Below are 20958 nucleotides of genomic sequence, written 5' to 3'. Positions count from 1 at the left end.
TAGAAAAGATGTCATATTCCTATTCACACTAGACTATGCCATTAAATATTAAATGCCTCATGATTTTGTTCACACAGAATTTAACATTTAATTAGGACAACAGAAATAATTTGAGAGGTAGAAGAAAATAATATGTTAGCACTGAGTCAGTTTTTTCACTCCAGTGTTTGTTAAGCGTGTGTTAGGTGCTGGGCCTGAGGTCTAGCTCTGGAGGCCACCTTAAGGGAGATGATGTCTTGGTCTTTGGGTTCACCCTCCAGTAGAAGAGAGAAACAGCCAAACAACTGCGATGCACAGGGACAAGGAGAAATAGCCATGCTTTGACCATAGGCCATGCTTAAATAAAAATGATTGGTCCATGAATTTTGAAAATGCTGCATAGAAAATGGAAAGATGAAAGGAAACAGCCCTCCACTGATCATTTACAGAGAGGAGGTGTTTGAACTGTATGAGAAAGAGTAAACAGGGAGCTAAAGAGTCAGCATGTTAAGAAGGCAGCATAGAACACTCAGGTGGGGAAAACACACAGTCATGAAGGTGTTTAAGAAATAAGGAAGTCAGTCAGTCAATCAGTCAGCCAATGGAGCATATTTCAAGACAGGAGAGAAGTGGCAGGCGCAGGGTTGGAGTGAGCGCTGTGGTGAGAAAGAAGCTGGCCAGGAAGTCTGAGAGTAACGCAACCTGACGTTTTCGAAAGACAACTCAGATGGGAGTGTAGGGGTGGACTGTCCTCAGGGACAGCTAGCGAGTGGGAGAGCCAGAGAGGTCAGAGGCCGACTGAGGGCACTGAAGGACTTACTCCCCTGGCTTCTAGGTGTGCTGTCTTAAGCCAGCAGGTACACGGGAAGGCTAGCCATAAAAAGCCATGGTGCAAACTGTTTAGATACTGAATTTGTGCTGTGGGGACCTCAGAGTTTAAAAGCACCCAGGAAACGGTGGAGCTGCAGGTGCACAGAGGCACGGGTTGTGTGCCCTTGCGTGTGCCTGACAGCTAATGCCACAAATGCTAAGGTCACCAGAGAGCCAACCACGACCCTGGGAGTGCTGGGCCTGTCCTCGAAGGACACTGTCGGGAAGAACAGCTCATTTCCGAGGAGCTTCTTAATAACCCAAAATAGGTAACATGGGCATGTGGAAAACAGTTGTTAGTCTAGTGAACATCCCACGGGACACTTTGAGAGTGATCCACTTCCCATGTTTAAAATTCAGTAATATAAAGTAAAAATAAAAATTTGAGTTGTAAGACTTTAAAGTTTATTAAGCACTGCAAATTTATAATTTATTTTAAAATCCAAGGATCACTACACAGTGTTTTATATATCTGTTTATTTAGAATGAATGTAAGGTGCAGGTGGATTAATTCTGTTAAATAGATTAAAGTTCCAGTTCACTGACCTTTCTTCTTGTCAACTCGAAGAAAAGTCTGTGTTTCAGAAATAACTTTTGTTTCAGATAACCTTCCCTGAGATCCATGGTGAGAATGTATTTCTCCTTCCGATGAGTGTGCACACTGTGTGTGTCTGTGTGTAAAACTGACACAAATGTTGCATGAAACACCATTTGACCTTTGTTTCATGCCTGTATTTTGACATTCTCTAATTTAATTTTTTCCAAATGATGGTTACCGCTCACCTTATTTTATAACTTACTAATGGGTCATGACCTGCAGGTTGGAAATCTCTACCCAGACATTTTCCACCTCCTCCATCTCTTCGGTGTTTTGCTCCTTTGATGCCTATTCAGAGATCACCCTTCCTAAGTGAGATTGAAAACATGAAATTCCATGAGGCTGTAAATGTGCACAGTTGTCATCTACCTTTCTTTCTTGCTTTGCACATTTTGTAAAGTGTTGTTCAATTACCCTCCATTTACTCTCTAATTTTTGAGTCCATACATAATAATTGACACTCACTAGTATAACCTGTCCATCATCCATGCCCTTTTCCTTTTACTCCTTTTGAAATTCCTCCAAAGTCACTTTCCTTGATAATGGCCAGCACTTATATTGCATTTTATGTGCCAGGCTAAGTGCTTTACAAGTATTAATATATTTTACTCACCACAATATGGAACTGGTGCTATTATTCCCCACCACAAGGTTGCTTCGCCTGGGATTACATAGCCAGTGCACCGGAAGACTGGGATTCCCACTCAGGTATCTTATACAGACAACAGACTGATTTCTGTAGTAACACATTGCTGCTCTGACTTTCAACAATGCTAGCTACCTTTCCTCCTTCCCCTCCTCCTCTTTGTCCTTCTCTTTCTCCTCCTGATCTCTCCTCCTCTCTCCTCTTCTCTCCTGATGTCTGATTTCTGTTCAAAATCCATCCTTCGGGACTGATATGTAATACTGCAGTAGGAGTCTGGAAGTAGTGCTGGTTGGTATGACGTCTGTCTTCATGCTTGCATTACTTCCAAGAATGAGATGATGTGCTAATGGATATGATACCTTCAAGTTAGTTTTCCAGCCATGAGGTTGAATGAAAGACCTGGAAAACAAGAAAATGTATCCAGGAGTCTGCAAGTTTGTTAAGCTAATGTAACAAGAGTCTGCAGACAGGATGGGGCTACAGTCTCACGGTGCTGGCAGGCTTGATTTCTCCCAAGCCCTGCTCTTGAACTGCACGCAGCTGCCTTCGGAGAGCACGCACATTCTGGGGCTGTCCCTCCTCCCACGTGGACACAGTCCCATTAGATCAGGGCTTGTGCAGATGATCTCAGTGAGCCTCAGTTTCCACTTTACGGTTGTTTCTGTACAGTCACATTCTGAGGTACATGCAGAATTTAAGACTTTACCATAAGAATTGGGGGGGGACACAGTTCAGTTTATAACAAAGAGTTTCTAATCAGCAAAACAGGCAGCCTGCTGCGTACAGTTACCACAGAAAGATTCGTGCGTCAATTTAATGAGACTAAGGACCAGGAAAGAGATACAGAGAGAGAGTGTATTGATCCGGCCGACTGATGCCAGCTAGATAAAGGAGGCAGGAGATTGGAAAATGGGAAGCACATTTTAGGACGGAGAAAGGAAGGACAGAACGGGAAGATGTGTTGGGTCTGCGGGCAGAGCCAGCTCCCGTGGCCCCTGCGTGTCCGTGGCTGCCGGTCTCCCCGCTGTACGGCTGCCTTGGGACAGGAGGCACTGTTAGGATGGGTGTGATAGGCGAAGCACCTCTTAGAGCAAATGGTGTCTTCTTTTAGGTAAAGTGAAGTTGCCTTTGGGATCGCAATAGGTATAACTAATTTCAGATACTATTTTAGTGTTTTCTAAGGAGTGTACCTGGCACGCCCCACTGTATGACAGTAAAGTAAATAAGTCTCCAGCTCAGTGTGCGCTCGAAGTATTAGTGGTTTGTTCCTCTCTCTGGGTCAAATTTCCCTGTTGTTTCTCATACTTAGAAGTTCTTTATTAAGTAGTAGATATTCTAATTTCCATGCTGTGGAGAGTCTGGAGTTTTTGTCTTCCTTTAAAGACATTTTAGTTTTGGTCTGACAGGCAGTTTGCTTACTGGAGAATCAACTGGACTCTTTTTCTCCTAATGTTTCAAGTGCAGTCACAGTGGGTCTAGACTTTTCAGGGCTGTCACCTGAGTGCTCTGCGTTTCCGGTTGAGGTCTTACCCTGCCAGTTAGTACTCTGAGTTTGGTACACACGGGACGCCTGGATTTCTCTTCAGATTCCAGCGCCTGGCCCCTCAGTCAGTGATTTTCTGCCAGGCCCTGGCGGAGCTGCGCTCTGAGGGTGCACAGTTGCGTATTTAGCCAGTGACTTCCCCTCTCGGGGCTCATTTTTTCGCGCAATTATCTCTTCTTTAGTATCTGCCCCATAAATTCCAACTATTTTAATGACACCAGACTCTCATTCTGCCTGCTCAGCTGAATGGAGTCATTGTGCTCTGCCTGGGCTCCGTGCTGCTCCTGTGTGGAGTTCAGGAAGAGCCTCTGGGAGGAAAGACGCAAGGGCCTGGGCTGGCTGCCTCTTAGCACGGGCCTGCCCACGCCATGGTCCAGGCGTGGAAACCAGTAATTTCTGTTTGACAGACTGATAATACCTTCAACACCAGTTCTTTATAAAATTGAATTCAATTCAATTTCTTTTTTTTTTTTTTTGGTACCAGGGATTGAACTCGGGTCCTTGAGCTTGCGCAGCAGGCGGCGAAACCACTGAGCTAAATCCCCGACCCTGAATTCAATTTCTTAGAGGTTGTCTCTTGCAGAGATCAATTTTCTATATTTCCTAACAATATCACCGTTGTTTTAAAGAAGTTAAACATGCATCTATATATATAAGCAACATAGAAAAGATAAATCACAGCAGCTTGAAACGTGAATATAAACCACTCTATCAAAACCCCATCCTGAGAAGGAGCAGCGTGTTATGATCACTTGTGTTCAGCAGACTGTTCTGAGAACGGCTCTACTAAGAAAGTTTATTTTCTTAGCTTTTGAAGTCCTTGGGTAACAAAATCAACATTCTTCTGTATTTAATGAAAATAAGTTTGGGAAAAGCAACAGGTGTTTTGATAATAAAAATAAAACTACTTTGGGCTTAAATCATGAGTGTCCTGTTTCCTTTAGTATAATTACTGAAACAAGAGATTTTGAAATTAATCTGTTGCGTTGTAGACTTGGAAAGGGGAGTCTAGGAGGCGGGCTATTATGAACTTATTGATCTTTGGACCTATCGTGTTTAGTGTAATTACCCAGAGTTAGTAGACTTTAATTTATTGTCCCCAAACACAAATCAGGAATATGTAGCTACTACAGAATAGGAATATAACTTTCACTGTTATCAGAGAAATAACACATAATGAAGATAAAGGAAATGAGGTGGAATTAGATAAAAGTTATTTTTTGAATAATTATTTAAAGGTTTTTGGGGGGAGCTGAAAATTCATTGATGTTAAAATGTGCCAGTTTTTATCACCAATAAAAATCTCCATTTGATATCTGTATTTAAAACGAACGATTATTTACCTAACAGAGCAATTGTGGGTAGAGAAATAATTGTATGAGCGACAACTGAACATACTTCACTTGGCCAGAGAAGGTGAGAATAGCAGCTTTCAGAAGGTACTATAAAAATGTCACCTGTCCTTCTCCTTTCTCTTTCCTCCTTGCTGTTCTCAATGTCTCTCAACCTCCCCCCTCTTTCCCTAACCACCATCAATGATCTATAAAGAAATGGATGATTGTCTATTGATTACTCTTCCTGAACGTTACTGTTTCTTTCACTCATTTTCTGATGATCCATCTCTATATCTACATCTGAATCTATCAGAGCAGTGACAGAAATACAGACGCTTTCTCCTGTATTTCCCAGCTGTGTTATGATAACCTCCCAGTGTTACTGTGGTACTTGGCTAAGGTATCTGCTAACGATTATTTACAAATAATGTACTCCTTTGTACAACATTGGAACAGCCTCTACAGGGACATTTAAATGCTGACTCTAGTTTAATATATTAGGCTTTGAATTCAGTGTTGACCTTATACAATGCGAATTATAGACTTTTTAGAAGACATGTTTGAGAATAAACAAATCAGTCAAACTTTACTTTATTGCTTCTGTTAAAGTCTGTATTTCATTACCACAGCTTTGCTGTCTTTCAAGTTCTATTTATACATCTTCAATATTTTCTTTGTTTAATTTTTATTCAACAATAATTTTTTAGGCAGAAAATATGTACCAAGTGATGTGATAAACCATTTATCTAAATGTCAGTTTATTATGGAAACATAAATATAAAAAATGTGGACATACTTGAAGCTTCTGTTTCATTGGAAAGACTTTATCTTTCTTTTATCCATTTTACACAAAATGGTAGTGCTAAAATTTTACTAGCCCCCTTCCATTGTAACAGTTTGTCCATTTTAGTGTATAACTAACATTAAGGTAAATGCATTTTGTGCAAGATCTCATTTTTTGAATTTCAGAAATAGTAATATGGATAACAGTATGACTTCTTCAATGGTATGTCCCTACTTCTGGTTTCAAGATTAAAATACCACATGAGAGTGAAATTTGAACTTCCTATTCATTCATTTATGAATCATAGTAGACTGGTATCAAATTAACCTTCTTTAACTGTATTTGCTCAGTTAAGTATAGATTTTATGAAGGAAAAAGAAAGTGAAGCTTTTACCCAATTTGGCTGATTGCCTGCCGTCCCAGTTGCCAAGAGTTTGTCTACACAGCGGTAGATTTAATCATGCCTGACTAGAATTATACCAGTTAGAAAACTTAGAAGAGCTAAGGACTTAGGGCTGTTGAAGAAGAGATAGGAAGTCCTCTATGCTTTATTAAAAGTCTAGGCTTTATTCAAAGCTTTATTTAAAATCCTTAGAAATCTCCATGAACAAACACTAACTGGCACCTTAGGTGGATAGAAGTCCACACCTGACTCACGTGCCACCGTGAAAGCTTTATGCATCTCCATAGCATTTTATGATGTAGGTGGCTGTCGAAAGCTGAGAAATTGTAGTTTTGTTTTCTGAAAACCTACTACCATTAAAAGTACTTCCCAAAGCTTGTTATTTTTAACTGCAAAATGATATAAATTGAAGGCTTAGTATTGCTCTTTCCTAAACTGCTTTCCCCTAGTAATATATTTCTTTTCTGGATGTGTCCTTGACAGACAGCAGCAGGTGTCATCAATAGTGTAGTATTTCATGTAGATGAAAAAGTAACTTTAAGAAGTTATTTATTATTAAATCCACTTGCATTTAAGAAATTACACAATTTTTTCTTATTTCACATTGCCTATTATGTAAAAGAAAGGGGGAACTAGAGAGGGAGGAGGGGGAAAGGAAGGAAAGAAAAAGAAAAAATGGGAAAAGAAGGCAAAGAATGGAAATGGGGCTTTTGTATGTAAGGAAGGGGAAGAGGGGTTGAAGGGAGGGGAGGGAAACGGGGAGAAAGGACCCAAGATCCACCATGTCAAAGTACAAATTCCGTACGATGAATGTGATCGTTATGTAAACCTACATTGTACCAATAAAATTAAAAAGAAAATAAAAAGAAATTATAGCAGTCAACCAATGGATATATACTGAGGAATTACTATGTATTTCCCTTGTGATAAGGAAGGTAAGGTAGCAGTGAATAGGACACAGCCAGGCCTTCTCAGAGCTTGTAAATATTAGATGAAGTACTGCAAGTGTGACCAGATCTACAAAAGATGTGAGGTTGAGGACTATGAAAGGAGCTGGCCAAGAAGAACATGGCACCATTTCACTTCAGATTTGCTGTTTAACTTCACTCGGAAGCATCCTCAAGACCTGCTCTGAAAGCTGAGGCTTTCCTTAAATCAGCTTGCTTAGTGTAAGCTGGCCCTTTCATCTGCTCTTGGAAAGTCTGTTTCTCAGCCATCTGATAATAACAATTATGCTTTCAAGAGAAGTATCTGCATAAGAAGAAAAGGAGTGTAAGGAATCCAGTTATAATGGGTGTTTGACCAGAAAAGGAAATTGGAACTTCACTGATTAATTCAGAAAAATTAGTGAAAGTTTGGAGAACTGTGTCTTCTTTAAGACTTTTAGATTATTCATTTATAATTGCTGTGTAGATTATGACTTTCTTGTGCATAGTTTCATTCTTCTGCTCTTTTAATTATAAATTATATGAATGCCTTCTGGATAGTGCCTGACAAACAGGATACTCAGTAAACATTTATTGAGTGAGTGAAGAAATGAATGAATCTCTAAAGTTTGAAGAACTCAGTTCCTATGATGGTCAAATTTTTAAAAATACTTTGTAAAAATCAAACATTGGATTGTTGTGGAGATGGGAAACCCTATTTAATACAGCCCGCTGTTCTCTTCCCTACCCCTCCCCTTCCCTCCCTCTCCCTACCCCTCTCCCTCCCCCTCTTCCTCCCCCTCTCCCTCCTCCTCTCCCTCCCTCTCTCCCTCCTCCTCCTCCTCCTTTTGCCTTCATGCTGTGGCTACTTCTGAGGTCTGTACTTGGTCTTTAGTGGTCCTCCCTGCCTCTTACATTGAGAGCTTTGGATTTCCAAAGATGACCTTTTATGTTACAGGTTTTTGTTGTTAACAGATTTCCTGCTGTGCTGGCAAACAGAGAAGCCTGACTTTTGGAAAAGTGTACATATATGGATGTGTATACACACACACACACACACACACACACACACACTTTGACCTGTTCAGTCTATGTTAATTATCAGTCTGTTTGGTGATAACAGGTTAATAGGGTTAGACCATTGATCTTTTGTGTAAGATGGCCGCCAGTTATTCAGATTAGATTGTGAAAACTGGGAAACAATTTGAAAAAAGGCTATTTGATGAATGGTGAGGGAAAATAATGTTTGCTTGTTGACTACTGCAAGATAGGTCAAGTCACATAGTGACTTTTGAAGTCTGGTGTGACCCACCTTATCTCAGCCTTTTCCCTGGTTATCTGTATTCTTGTCAGAGAATCACGCCATGGAGGCAGTAGGGAGCCTGATGCATTGGCTTGTTTGGGGTTTTTTAGAATCTTTTCTTTTGGTACTGGGGATCGAACTTGGGACCTTGTGCTTGCTAGGCAGGCAGTGGAACCACTGAGCTAAGTCCCCAGCCCCTTGTTTGGGGTTTTTGTTTTGTTTTGTTTGTTGTTATTTTCTTTTGTTGTTGTTGTTTTCTGCATGGAAGAAAAATTTTTTTATGAAGTTTCAGATTTCATTAGGATTATATTTAAGGTTTAAATTTTGGTCTTTTTCCCCTTACTGTTTTATACCTTTTGAAATAAAACATGATGTCTTATTGATTAAAAATACTTAAAGAACACTTTCAAAATGAATAAATGAGTAAAACAACCTGAAACTGTCACAGAAGGCTGAGTAGTCCGTACTCAGCGCAGAAGGGGGCCTGTGACTATTAAGTTATTTTGAATTTGGAAAACCACTAATTTATATATTTTTGCCTCTATTATCAAAATGAGTCTCAATTTGGTCTTTTAAAGACCACACACATTTTGTTAATAATACTGTTACTTTGTCTTTAGTGGTCTTCTGATATTTTTTATTTACAAAACAATTTGTAAGTGTGTAAAGTGAATTATAATCAGTTTACATCTGATTAAGTTTATTTATCTCATTGCCTCAGACATTATGGTCAGTGTGCATCCTCTCAGCTGAGGAACTTAGAGATAATAGTGCACCCAAGGTAAACGGCAGAAATGAAGACCCAAACCCATCCAGTCCCACTCTACTTTCCCCTACATCTTTAAGGGAGGTCCATAAGTAAGTAAGTTTCAATTTTAACAATTTGATTACATTTGATTAAAAAATAAAATTCAAGATACACTTTTGAAAATCATGTTTTGGTCTTCGTAACACAGAAACAAGCTCATTCACCTTTGGTCATACGTCCCGTGACAGAGGGGCCAAAGACACACACTGAAGAAAAAAGTCTGTTCACCAATGATGCTGGGCAAACTTGTTTTCCATGTGCAGAAGAATGGAACTGTGTCCACATCTCTCTGTACTAAAATCAAAGCAAAACAGTGAAAGACCTAGATATCAAAACAGCATCATTGAAAGCGCTAGAAGATAACAGGGCAGACACTTACTTAAATCCACAGGCACAGGCAAGAACTTTCTGGACAGAACTCCAGTAGCGTAAGAAATAATACCGACAATGCACAAGTGGAATCACATCAAATCAAAAAGCTTCTGCACAGCAAAGGAAGTGATTAACAGAATGAAGAGACACCCAACAAATTGGCTTCTGATAGAGAGCTAACTTCTAGCTCTCTAAAATTCAAAAAATAGTTCCCCAAACAAATAGCCCAGTCAAAAAAGGGGCAAATGAATAAACACTTCTCTAAAGAAGTACAATGAACAGTAAGTATATGAAAAAAATGTTCAACATCCTTAGTCACTAGGGAGATACAAACCAAAACAACTCTGAGATTCCATCTTATTCCAATGAGTATGTCCATCTTCAAAGACACTGAAAAACCAGGAAATGCTGATGAGGAGATGAGGGGAGAACACTTCTATGTTATTGGGGGGAATGTAAATGAGTACAGCCACTGGAATTCCATGGGGAGATTCTTCAGCAAACTAAACATTGAGATTAGTTTTGACCCAGTTATACCTTTCTGGGTATATTCTCAAAAGAGTTAAAATCATCATACTGTAATAATATGTGCAATAGCTAAGCTCTGGAAACAGCCTAGATGCCTGTCAACAGATGGATGGGTAAAGAAAATATATGCTATTTTATTCAGCCCTAAAGAAGAAAGAATGAATTCAAGTTGTTTGCAAGAAAACTGATGAACTTTGAGGCCAAAAGATTAAATGAAGTCAGACACAGAATGTTAAATATTGCATGGTTTCTCTTATACGAGAAATGAAACACGTAAGTACAGAGTAAAATAAAGGGGAGATGGCAGGACACAAGGAGGCTGCTTTTTGGATACGGGAAGGGGAATCAGGGAAATGGCAGAAGGAAATGTAGGGAGTAAGGAAAGGGATTGAAAATGATCAAGTCATGGGATGAGATTTATCCATATATATACATATGCATATATGTACACCAATTTCCCCACACGAGTATAGCTATTATATATTGCAAACATACAACATCCTGAACCAAAAATAAATATTGGAGTAATATATCAGCAATGTAGCAGAGTGTAAGATGTGCATTCTTACTGTAGGTCGTTCGTACTGTAACTGCAAAAACAAGGTAACGAAGAAGAATAACAATATGAGATACAGCATGTAAAGTGAGTGATTTAAGCTCTTAAGCCCTACAGAAAAGAGTAAGACTTTTATGGATCAGACTGCGTCCTTAGGGTAACTAAACTGAGCTGGAAGAGAGCACATGGATGGGTGAGGAAAGGAGCAGAGGGCGTTCGAATTGGGGGACCTGGGAAGGCCTGAGACTTGGCGTAGCTCAGAGGCTGTTCCTGCAGACGGGGAAGTGGTCCCAGACGAGGTGAGGGTCACACTCTGGGAGGATCTGAATCCGAGGCAGGATCTTGGGACTTCGTGTTATGAGCAGTGGTTTGGTTTTGGTTTTGGTTTTGGTTTTGCTCCAGGCCTTTGCAGCACCACACTTTATTTTTCACGGTCAAGGGGCCTAAAGATCAGAGCCTTCATTCTGTAATTTAGCCTAAGAGCGCTCTCTCCCACGCCCCACCGTGTGTGTGTCGTGTGTGCGTGTGTGCATGTGGTGAGCAGGTAGAAGTGGATGTGGCACGGAGAGGCAGGAGTGGCTTTAGTCTTTATTAGAACTTTGTATACTCTGTGCACAGCTGTAATCAAAGAAGGAAAAGTCCACAAACGTGATATGATGAGAGCCTGACAAAACAAATTATAAACCTGCAAACACGACTTTTAAACTATTGGGACCCAAGAAGACAGGTCCACCAGGTGGCTGAACTCTGGGTTCTCTCCACGTTCTCAGCAGCTTGGGCCTGGCGTTGTTTCACTGTGACGCAGCCCACCCAGGGAAGCCAACCCTCTCTGCACGTCTGAGCTCCTGCTGCCAGCGCCCTGCAGTTCCTCTGTCAGATGAGAAGTGGCTTTTTTGTGGAGCCACCTTTCACAATAGCAGGGCTTGTTAAAGACTCCCCATTTTCTAGAGCCAGTGAACCTAATGACAACTTGAAATCCATCCTAGAGCCATGCCAATCACTGTTTCAGATGTGGGGATTAATTGGCAATAGTTTTTCTCTTTTCTTTTGTTTTCATTAAAAAAACAAATTCCCAGAAATTGTGAAAGGCACAATTGTCACAACAAAGAAACTGATGATAGTGTTGAAAGCAGAAAATTCTGGAAGTGGAATCTTTGGGAAGAAAGTCCTCCCCAGTCAATATGGAACTCATGCCCTTTCGCCTGGGTTTAAATTTTGTAAGTTTATATAACATATCCCTTCTTCTGGCCTCCCTTTATCCCTGCTGTCCATACCTGTGGAGTCTGAATCTACATACCTCCTTAATACTCTTTGAATGTTAACTATTGTTTTCCAATGCTATTCAAGTTCTTCCTCACATCCGAACCAATTAAGTATAGCCTGGTGAGCTTAATACAAATTGATGCTTTTTCCTAAAAAGGAGATGCATGACATGAAAGTGAAAACTTGAATTGAAATACAGTCAGACCCCAGTGTCCACACGAGACTGCTTCCCGGACCCCCGTGGATGCCCAAACCCTTGGATACCAAAGTCATTATGAGATTGTGTATTATTTACATATGGCCTACATCCTTCAATATCCAGATCACTTATAATACCTAATGCAATGGAATGCTATGTAAGTAGCTGTATTGTTTATGGAAAAATGACAAGAAAAATGTCTGTGGATTCAGTTCTGGCACAATTTTTTTTGCATATTTTCTATCCACGTTTGGTTGAATCCATCCACATAAACTCACGCGTGTGGAGGGGGATTGTGTGCAAGCTTTGGAAGTTCCTGTGCTTGAGTTCCTGTCAGCACAATGCAGTGCCCTTCTGTTGTACATGAAACAGCTTTACTTGTTTTGGAGGCCATTGTTTAGTCCCATTGTACATCAGTGTTCAGGGGATCCACTGTTACAATAGAAACACAGCATCCAGCCACAGGACCAAAGGCAATGCGAGGGCCACACATTATCCACCTGAAAAACTGAGTTAGGATGAGTGAAATTTGAGAAATATTTCAAATGAGTAACTTAAAACTTAGGTACCAGTCATTGGACTAGTGTCTCTTTTCCTGGTTTCTAGCATTGTACGGGAGAGAGAAAAGGATAGGACAGAATATTTGCCCATTTTAATTTTGTTTGTTTGTTTGTTTTGAGACAGGGTCTCACTCTGTAGTTCAGGGTGGCCTTGAACTCACTGTGTAACCCACGTTGGCCTCGAACTCATGGCAATCTTCTTGCCTCAGCCTCCCAAGTGCTGGGATTACAAGCATGCACCACCACACCTGGACATTATTTGCCCTTTTATAAGGATAGAGAGATGTCAAAAATTCATTTTATTTTTAAAAAGTTATTTTTATCAGTACGTGTTTGTGGTACATGATTACATTCTTCGTGAGGAGTTGGGCACGTGTGTATAGTGCACCCTAATTCTTTTTACGTCGCCTTCTATCTCTTGGTCCCTTTGCCATTTGCAAAATGTCTGTCTCTTTGTTTCAGAATATTTCAAGCAAGAAAACTGATTAAAACACGTGGTCTGAAAATGGGAAGGGAAGAGTTCCCACAATGCAAACACAAACCCGAAGCACATCTTCCGTTTAAGCAATAACTGAGCTTTGCAGCAGTCTTTGCCCTGGTCAGTTTCACAGACAGGCCCCGTTGTTACTGTCAAGGGAAACGAATCCTCATGTCAGGTGAACTGACCGGCATGCAGTGCTACGTAACTTCAGCCTCTTCACGGGGATTTGTGACGGTCACCGCGCAGTCTGGAGGGTGAGAAATGACACACCACACATTCACTTCAAAGTAATACTGTATTCTCAGATTAAATTTTGCTACACATAGGATTACTCACTAAACATTTATTAGTCAATAGGTACAAGGCTGGAGAAATTCCAAGCTCTCTGTCCCTTTAACTGTCCCAGTCACCGCCTGATGTAAGAGGTTTGCTTTTAGCAAATACGAAGATTCCTGACCTAGGAACCATGACCCTTACTGTTAACGTGCAATTCCATTGTCTCAGAGTTCACAGCAGGACTCAGAACCACTTCCAAATTTAGCATAAGGAGTCCTCTTTCACCCTCGTGCAGTGGTGCACACACTTGTAATCCCAGTGGCTCAGGAGGCAGAAGCAGGAGGATCATAAATTCTAGGCCAGCCTGGACAACTTAGTGACACTCTGTCTCAGAATTAAAAAGAAATAAGGCTGGAAGACACAGCTGTCTAGGGAGGCTCTGTGTTCAATCCTCAGTACTTCAAAAAGAAAGAAAAAAGGGGAGATCATCTCTATGAATAAATAGACCTCCTGGGATTTTTATACCTGGTTCATGAAATCTTGAGGAGTGCCTCTGAAACATTTTAGCCAGTGAGAGTATCTGTAATTCCTCTCCAGACAGACCATATACTATATTCCTCAATCAGATATACAGCCCTTGTTTTAAACAACAGATACACATTTCTTATTCAATATACTAATTAGCAAGTCAATAGTTAATAGTTGAAATATGAGTAGCAGTGGAGCCTGTAGTAGTACTCCCCAGAGTATTCAAAGCTCTCCAGTGCACGCCTTCCTGAGTGGAGGCTGGAAACTCCTGTGTTGCAGCTCTAAGAACACACAAATTTATTCACATTAAAGTGAAGTGCAGACATTATGATAAAAGATGTGGCCATTTACAGTAGGATGACCTTTCCAGCCATCCTTTTGGAGTTTAGAAATGAATGACAAAAAGGTTGGGTAACTTTATCTTTTAAAATCTCTATCCTGTATTTTTTTAAATTTTATTTTATTTATTTTGGGGGGAGGGGTACTGGGGATCGAACTCAGGACCTTGTGCTTGCGAGGCAGGCGACAGAACCACTGAACTAAATCCCCAGCCACCTATCCTGCATTTTAATTAAAAGTTGATGTTCTTTTTTCCTAGATATCCTTGATGACATTAAAGATAACCTTTCTCCATTTTGCAAGTTTATAATTACAATATCCTCCACTCTAACTCTTTTGCTGGGTTTTTCTTAGACTCTATAGTTGTATCTTGTATTTTATGAAGTCATTTCATAGTTTAGTAAAAACTAGGAGATCATTGGGCTTGAATGTGTAAGGAAAATAATTTCCTTTTTTAAAAAATGTACCCTTTTCTACTCCCAGTCCATTTTTAGATGTTAAAAGCCAATGTGCAAGAACTCTAGTGCGGGCGATGGTGCCTTTTCAGGGTCGCCCTCCCTGTACCCCAGGGCGTACTTTTGTTTTATATTTTTATTTTTGTTTTTATTTTCCCTCTCTTTTACTCGGCCCAAGTTCACTCTGCAGATCCAGTTTCTACATTACCCTTCACTTTTAATAATTCCTACCTCAAATAAATGTGAAACATAGCCACTGTTACAAAGAAAGAAAAGTAAAGAAAGGAAAAGAAAAGAAAAAAAATCTACTGGGACTATTATGTCCTAAAATTTAAACAGCTTTGGAAAATAAAACATCCTTTTTAAGGACATTCAATTAATTTTTTTTTTTGGTACCAGGGATCGAACTCTGGACTTGGCGCTTTCAAGGCAGGCGGCAGCACCACTGAGCTAAATCCCCGGCCCCATTCAATTAATATTTGATTAAGGAATAATTTAACCATAGGAAGTTTTGTTTTGTTTTGTTTTTTTAGAACTGGAGATTCATTCAAACCCAAGACCTTCCACATGCTAGGGAAGCACTCTACCAATGAACTACGTCCCTAGTCCTAGGGAAAAGTATTTTTTAATTGCCAAAGTAATAAAATATAAGAACAAATGCTGTTCAGGTTAAATCCCTTAACCTCTTTGAAACTTTGGTTTCATCATAAATAAAATGAAGATGGAATAGTAAATGCTTCACAAAATTATTTTAAGGATTAATAATATAATACACGTAAGACCTATAGCACAGTGCCCAGCACATACTTCTTCAAAAATACTGGTTATTATTAAGACAAAAAGAGAACCAAGAGAATAGTCTTGACAGGGCAGGAACAGTGTCTTAAATGATCTTGGGGAGATCACGTAGTGCATGGGCCACATGGAAGGTTCCACATGCAGGCTTCTCTGTGAGAATGAGACTTTTGAATGCCTGAAAATCCACTTTGCCCAGTTATACTCTAAAAGGAATGGCATTTGTGTGTGTGGGCAGGGGTTATTAGGGTTTGGGAGGAACATTCAGAATCTGTGCAGTTCTGCCCTTGCTAGGTCTCCAATTAAAATCCTAGCAGAATTCGTAGCGTAGCTGACGCCAGCAGCCCTGGCATCCCGGGGAGCTGATGCTCTGCAGCACACTTGCTCTCAGAGGGCCAAGGCGCCTTGCTCCGTGTGTTCGCCTCCAGCAACTTCAGCAGGATGAAGCATGTGACTGGAGATATAGGAGAGGTGGTGTCACAACACCTTCGACTGCAATTGCTGCTTCCACGGAGAGTTTAACTTTGGAGAAGAGTGTGGGGTTCTAGACTCCTCGTCTTCACAGAGCCAGCCCTTCTTTGTCCTAGAGGAATGGACTTACACCGGACTGTGGGCTCGCCACTTCCTCCCATTCAATCATCTGTGCATTGCAAAGGCCTGCTCTTAAACTGGGAGGGAAGCTTGCCTGCATCACTTCTCAGTGCTGCCATGCTGGAAAACAACTTACGAAGCCAACATGACACCCTAAAGTTCAAATTACTGTATATCGATAGTGCTGTATTTTCCAATGGCAAAAATTCCTTTTCCATAAGTATGTATAATAGCAGAACATGCTGTGTGGCGGGTGAATGAGTGAAAATTCGGAGCTCCTTTATGCTTTTTGGAACTAAGCTGTTGAAAGAGAATAAAGGAGCATAAATCAAGATGTTTCTATGGTTGCTTCTGCTTCACATGTACCAAACATGTCAAGGCATAGTTTAATAGCTTAGCCACATTAGAGGCATATCTTATTATTTTCTTGTTCTTCCTCCCCATATTTGTTTTAAAATTCTGTGAAATTATCTCTGAGTTTCTAGTAGAAGTTTCCAAACTTGCTTACAGTGGTTGCTTAATATCAAGCAACCTGACTCGTCCCCTTAATACTTCTTGTGGCTGGTAAAGTGTCCCACACCCTCTAACTGACATACGGCAAACCTGCAGAAAGATAGAGTGGTTTTCCTATACTTTGATGATGTCACCTTTTCTCTGTGCTAAAGCAGCAAGGTGATGTATTCTCACAGAGTGTACACATAATTTTGTGGGGTCACGTTCTTACTTTATCTTCTTTTAGCCACTTTGAGCAAAGAAGACTCCATTATCTTGAGTCCTGATGTCATGGATATTGCTCCGAGTAGAAAGAGGAGGCAGTGGATGCCCAAGGATCTTGGGACAGAACCAAAAATGGCTCTGCAGGGGAATCAGCTTCAGGAAATGAAAAAGTAAGTCACTTAGTTCTTTGCTCTTCCCAGACAGTAAGTGAGTTGCGATTTTAAAAATCTGCTATATAATGTTGAAAAATATATTGTTATTTCTGAATTTAGTTATTTTTTTAAGAACAAAAATTATAATCTTGGAAATTGTAAAATGTTTGAATCAATATATTTTCTCTTGCAGTTGGGTAATTCCTATTAATATCTAATGCAAAAATGCCAAAACATATGCAGAATTTTTCTTATAGTTTTTACAGATTAATTAGAAATGGTATGTATGGTATTGAAAATATTATAATGCATCTTGTGTTCAGTAAAGTGTTTCAATCCAATTTACTGCTTAAAAGAGATCCATGTAGCATTCAAATTAGCCACTTGATTTGATTATATGTATTTTTAAAGTAAAAAGTCTCTTTCTCGTCATCCATTTATTTCTACTAAATTTTAGCATTATATATTTTGTTTTTCTGTTTGCCACTCCTTGTTCACACTACTTTCTATCAATCAGCTTTCTAATTTAGTTGTAAAGAGTTGAAAATTGCAATAATTAACATATCATTGTAGCAAAACCAATGAACATTTATAAATGTTATCAGTTAAATCCAAAATGAATGTGCATATCATTTATAAACTTTTCATTGATTTAGCGAGTAATTATTGAATACCAGTCCCATGGCTGATGACACTGTTATAGTCCAGGGGCTTTCAGAGCCTGGAATGAGGGCTGCCCGGGGTTCCCAAGACCCGGCGTGGGCTCCCTTCTTCCATTCTGTACCTGTGTGAGGCTGGATTTTCTAAATATCGTTCAATTAAAATAACATGCCTTAGCTGATTGAATGCAGAAGTTAATGAAAATCCAACTGTTTTCAATCAAGCCTGCCATCAAATGGATTTACAAAAGTTTCAAACAATGTTCTCACAAAATTTTTTGTTTGGAAAAATATAATATTTCATGAGAATATGTTATTGATGTTATCAAATAACACATGATTTGTGTTATTTTAAAGAAATATTTTTAGTTTTAATTTTGAACATGAAAAGTATACTCCAGATAAACAAAAATGTAGACTCAAAACTCTTGAGTCCCTTAAGAATTTGTAAAGCTGTAAAAGATTCTGAGAGAAAAATGCCCTAGAATATGAGGGACCAAAGGCTGAGGTCCAGCTTCACGCCCCAGGGAGCTGCAAGCTGCACGCGAGCTTTTGCAGTTTCCAACATAAAGGCAAGCACTGGATGGTGAACTGTAGGACTGCTTTGTCTGTTTGGCATTAGACGTCTGTGAACACAATTAGCCTGACTGATTTGTACTTTTTAAAATGCCATCTATATTCACACAGGGCCCACTGTGGGTGGCATACAGGGGTACGGACCAAGGACCTGTGTGCTGGTCCCTCGGCGGTCTGGTTCGTCATCGGAATTCATTCCTCAGCTCTAGGCCTCAGAGAGTTCATAGGGTTCAATGCCTGGTTTGATCTCTTTCACACAATGAGTCAAAACCCCTTCCAATTTACAAACATCAGGATAGCTAAACTATTTCTAAAGATTATTATGGGAAAGATGAACATCACCAGTGATTTGAACTATTCAGAGAACCTCACGCTTCCTTTAGCCAAGGTTCGGTTGAGCCGGCTGGATATGGAGGGGTGGAAACCAGACAGTCTCGGTCCTCCTGCATCTTTTGATCTAATGGTCGCTTTGATAAAGGCAGCATGTTTTGTTTCTGCAAACATCTTTATCCTTAATACTACGTTCCCTGTTTCCCAATTTTAAATGGTCGTCTCAATGTTTATCTTGTGTATTCTCACCATTTTGAAAGTTAAGCTACATGAGCTTTTTTAAAGTATTTGTTAATTATATCACTGAAGGACTGCTAGGCAAGACTCCCTCTCGGGAGAAATGGAACACATGTATTAGACATCAGGGAGAATTTTGAAGATTAAAGGAAATTTGCAGATATCAGTCAGTTGTGTTGTGGTTGATAGCCTGATTTATAATTCCTCTTTTGCCCAAGTAAAGCAGAATGTTTATGCGTTTTATTCTTATTTATTTCTTATAGTTTAGGATTAATTCCATTTTAAATACAGTGCACCGAAATTTTACGTCTCCTAAAAATTTAAAATACTAGTTCTACTAGTAAAGTACTGATTCTACTTCACCATTTATTCAGAAAACAATTAGAAGTCTCTACACAACAAGCACAGATCCTTAACCCTACAAACCTTAGAATAAGACATCCTCAAATAATAATGTTTAGCCCTTATTTAGTGTTTTTAAATTTAAACTGCTGTCTGTTGGGCCGGGGATTTAGCTCAGTGGTTTCGCCGCCTGCTGCGCAAGCTCAAGGACCCAATTTCGATCCCCAGTACCAAACCAAACCAAACAAAACAAGAACTCCTGCTGTCTGTTGCCCTGCCTTCCTAAGCACTCTTATCTCACTGGCAGTGCACCTTTACTTGGTGCAGTGTGCTTTCACTGTAGCTTCCCACGCAGGCGCAGAAGTGGCTGATTTTGTGTGGACCCTGAGGGCACCCCCCCCCCCCCCCCCCCCGGCTCCGCCTCGCCTCCCCTCGCCTGGCACCTGCTTTCTCCATTTAGCCTCTCTAGCTCTGCACTGCAAGGACGAAGAAACCGAAGTGGGGAATGAACTGATCATAGGTATCTTGATTCAGTTTCTTTTTTTCTTTGTACAAGACGCTAAGCAAGTTATTTGGTTTTTTCCCAGGACTTAGTTTTCTCACCTACAAATGAAAGTATTGAACTAGATGATCTTTATTCAAAATATGAATATGAAATAAATTACTTACATGTTAGAAATAGATTATTTACACATTTATTAGCTATTATCGATTAAAATTCATCAATTAAAAATGCAAAATGAACACGAGGAAATTCTTCATCTTTTAAATTAATATACTTAAAGATTATTTGCTATATAAAATTTTAGTATTTTAAAAATACTGTACCATAGGTTGCAGCATATTCTCAAAGAAATTGAACACTACTCTGAAACAAAACTATAGTATTTTAAAATGTATTCATTTATTGTAATGCAAGAGATCAAACCCAAGGTTTTGTGAATGCTAGGCAAGGGTTCTACGACTCAGATAAGTCCCTAGCCCAATGGGAATTTTTTATTGTAATTGTCTTACGTGAATTTTGCAGAAACCTTACAAAGTAAGTATTAATTCACCCTTCTTGCAGATAGGAAGCAGCCATGGCTAAGAAAGATACAGTTATCTTTCCAGAGCAACGTGGCAGATGTTTTAGTCCCAAGTCTGTGCTCGATCCATTTCCTGAAGACAGCTTGTCATCTGTGGAAGCGTACAGGTGCACGTCTGTAATCGTGGGGTTGCAAGAGCACAGCGAGGGACATCTCTGTCAGGTTGTGAACCAGAGGCACTGAAATTCTGTCCCAGAGTTTTAAATACCTTTGCATAAGCAGGGATGAATTCAGGGCCTTTTATTTGAACCTGAGAAGGTCTGATCTTTGTTCAAGAGATACATGGGAGGAGCTAATTGGCGGGGTCTCCGCAGCAGGCTTGTGTGGAAAGTCACAGTGTGTAACTCGTACATCACGTCAGATTGATGTGTTTGGTTAGAAAGTGTAGTAAACTTTTCATTCTAAAAGGAAACAGGTTTCTTCTGAGTTAATGAGATGGCATTATAAAGTAATCATTGTAATTTGGCAGCATTTGATAAAAAGGTGTTATTTTTCAGCTGAGAGAGATTAGTCAATTGGTAAATAAACTTACACAATATACAGGTAGTCTGTGTCTAAAAAATATTAAAATGTTTGTAGTAAAGCCATTCATATCAGTACAAGTGCTGAATAGTGAAATATACAAACAGTTTTGTATTTAAAAGCTAGTAGAAAATATTAAACCAAACTTTAAAAAATATTGTTGAGGTATATTTATGTCATCTGAAACATGAAGAAGTGAAT

The 20958-nt window shown here is 39.7% G+C and overlaps 1 protein-coding gene across 6 annotated transcripts in view; it reads left to right on the top strand.

The window, feature by feature from the left end:
* The window catches only part of Xrcc4 (X-ray repair cross complementing 4), a 251841-nt gene that overhangs the window by 130111 nt on the left and 100772 nt on the right, over positions 1-20958 (top strand). For all 6 annotated transcript variants that reach the window (XM_004841642.4, XM_004841641.4, XM_087181002.1 and 3 more), the window contains one exon: positions 16877-17024. In XM_004841642.4, coding sequence (XP_004841699.1) covers positions 16877-17024 — 148 coding nt within the window. The remainder of the gene's footprint in view (positions 1-16876; positions 17025-20958) is intronic.

Source organism: Heterocephalus glaber, unplaced genomic scaffold (genome assembly GCF_053883595.1).
Source record: "Heterocephalus glaber isolate CG9 unplaced genomic scaffold, H.glaber_assembly_v1.0 deba00001465, whole genome shotgun sequence".
Classification (NCBI taxonomy): Eukaryota; Metazoa; Chordata; class Mammalia; order Rodentia; family Bathyergidae; genus Heterocephalus; species Heterocephalus glaber.
The sequence above is the reverse complement of the archived record's forward strand: the minus strand, read 5'-3'. Positions and strand labels throughout refer to the sequence as shown.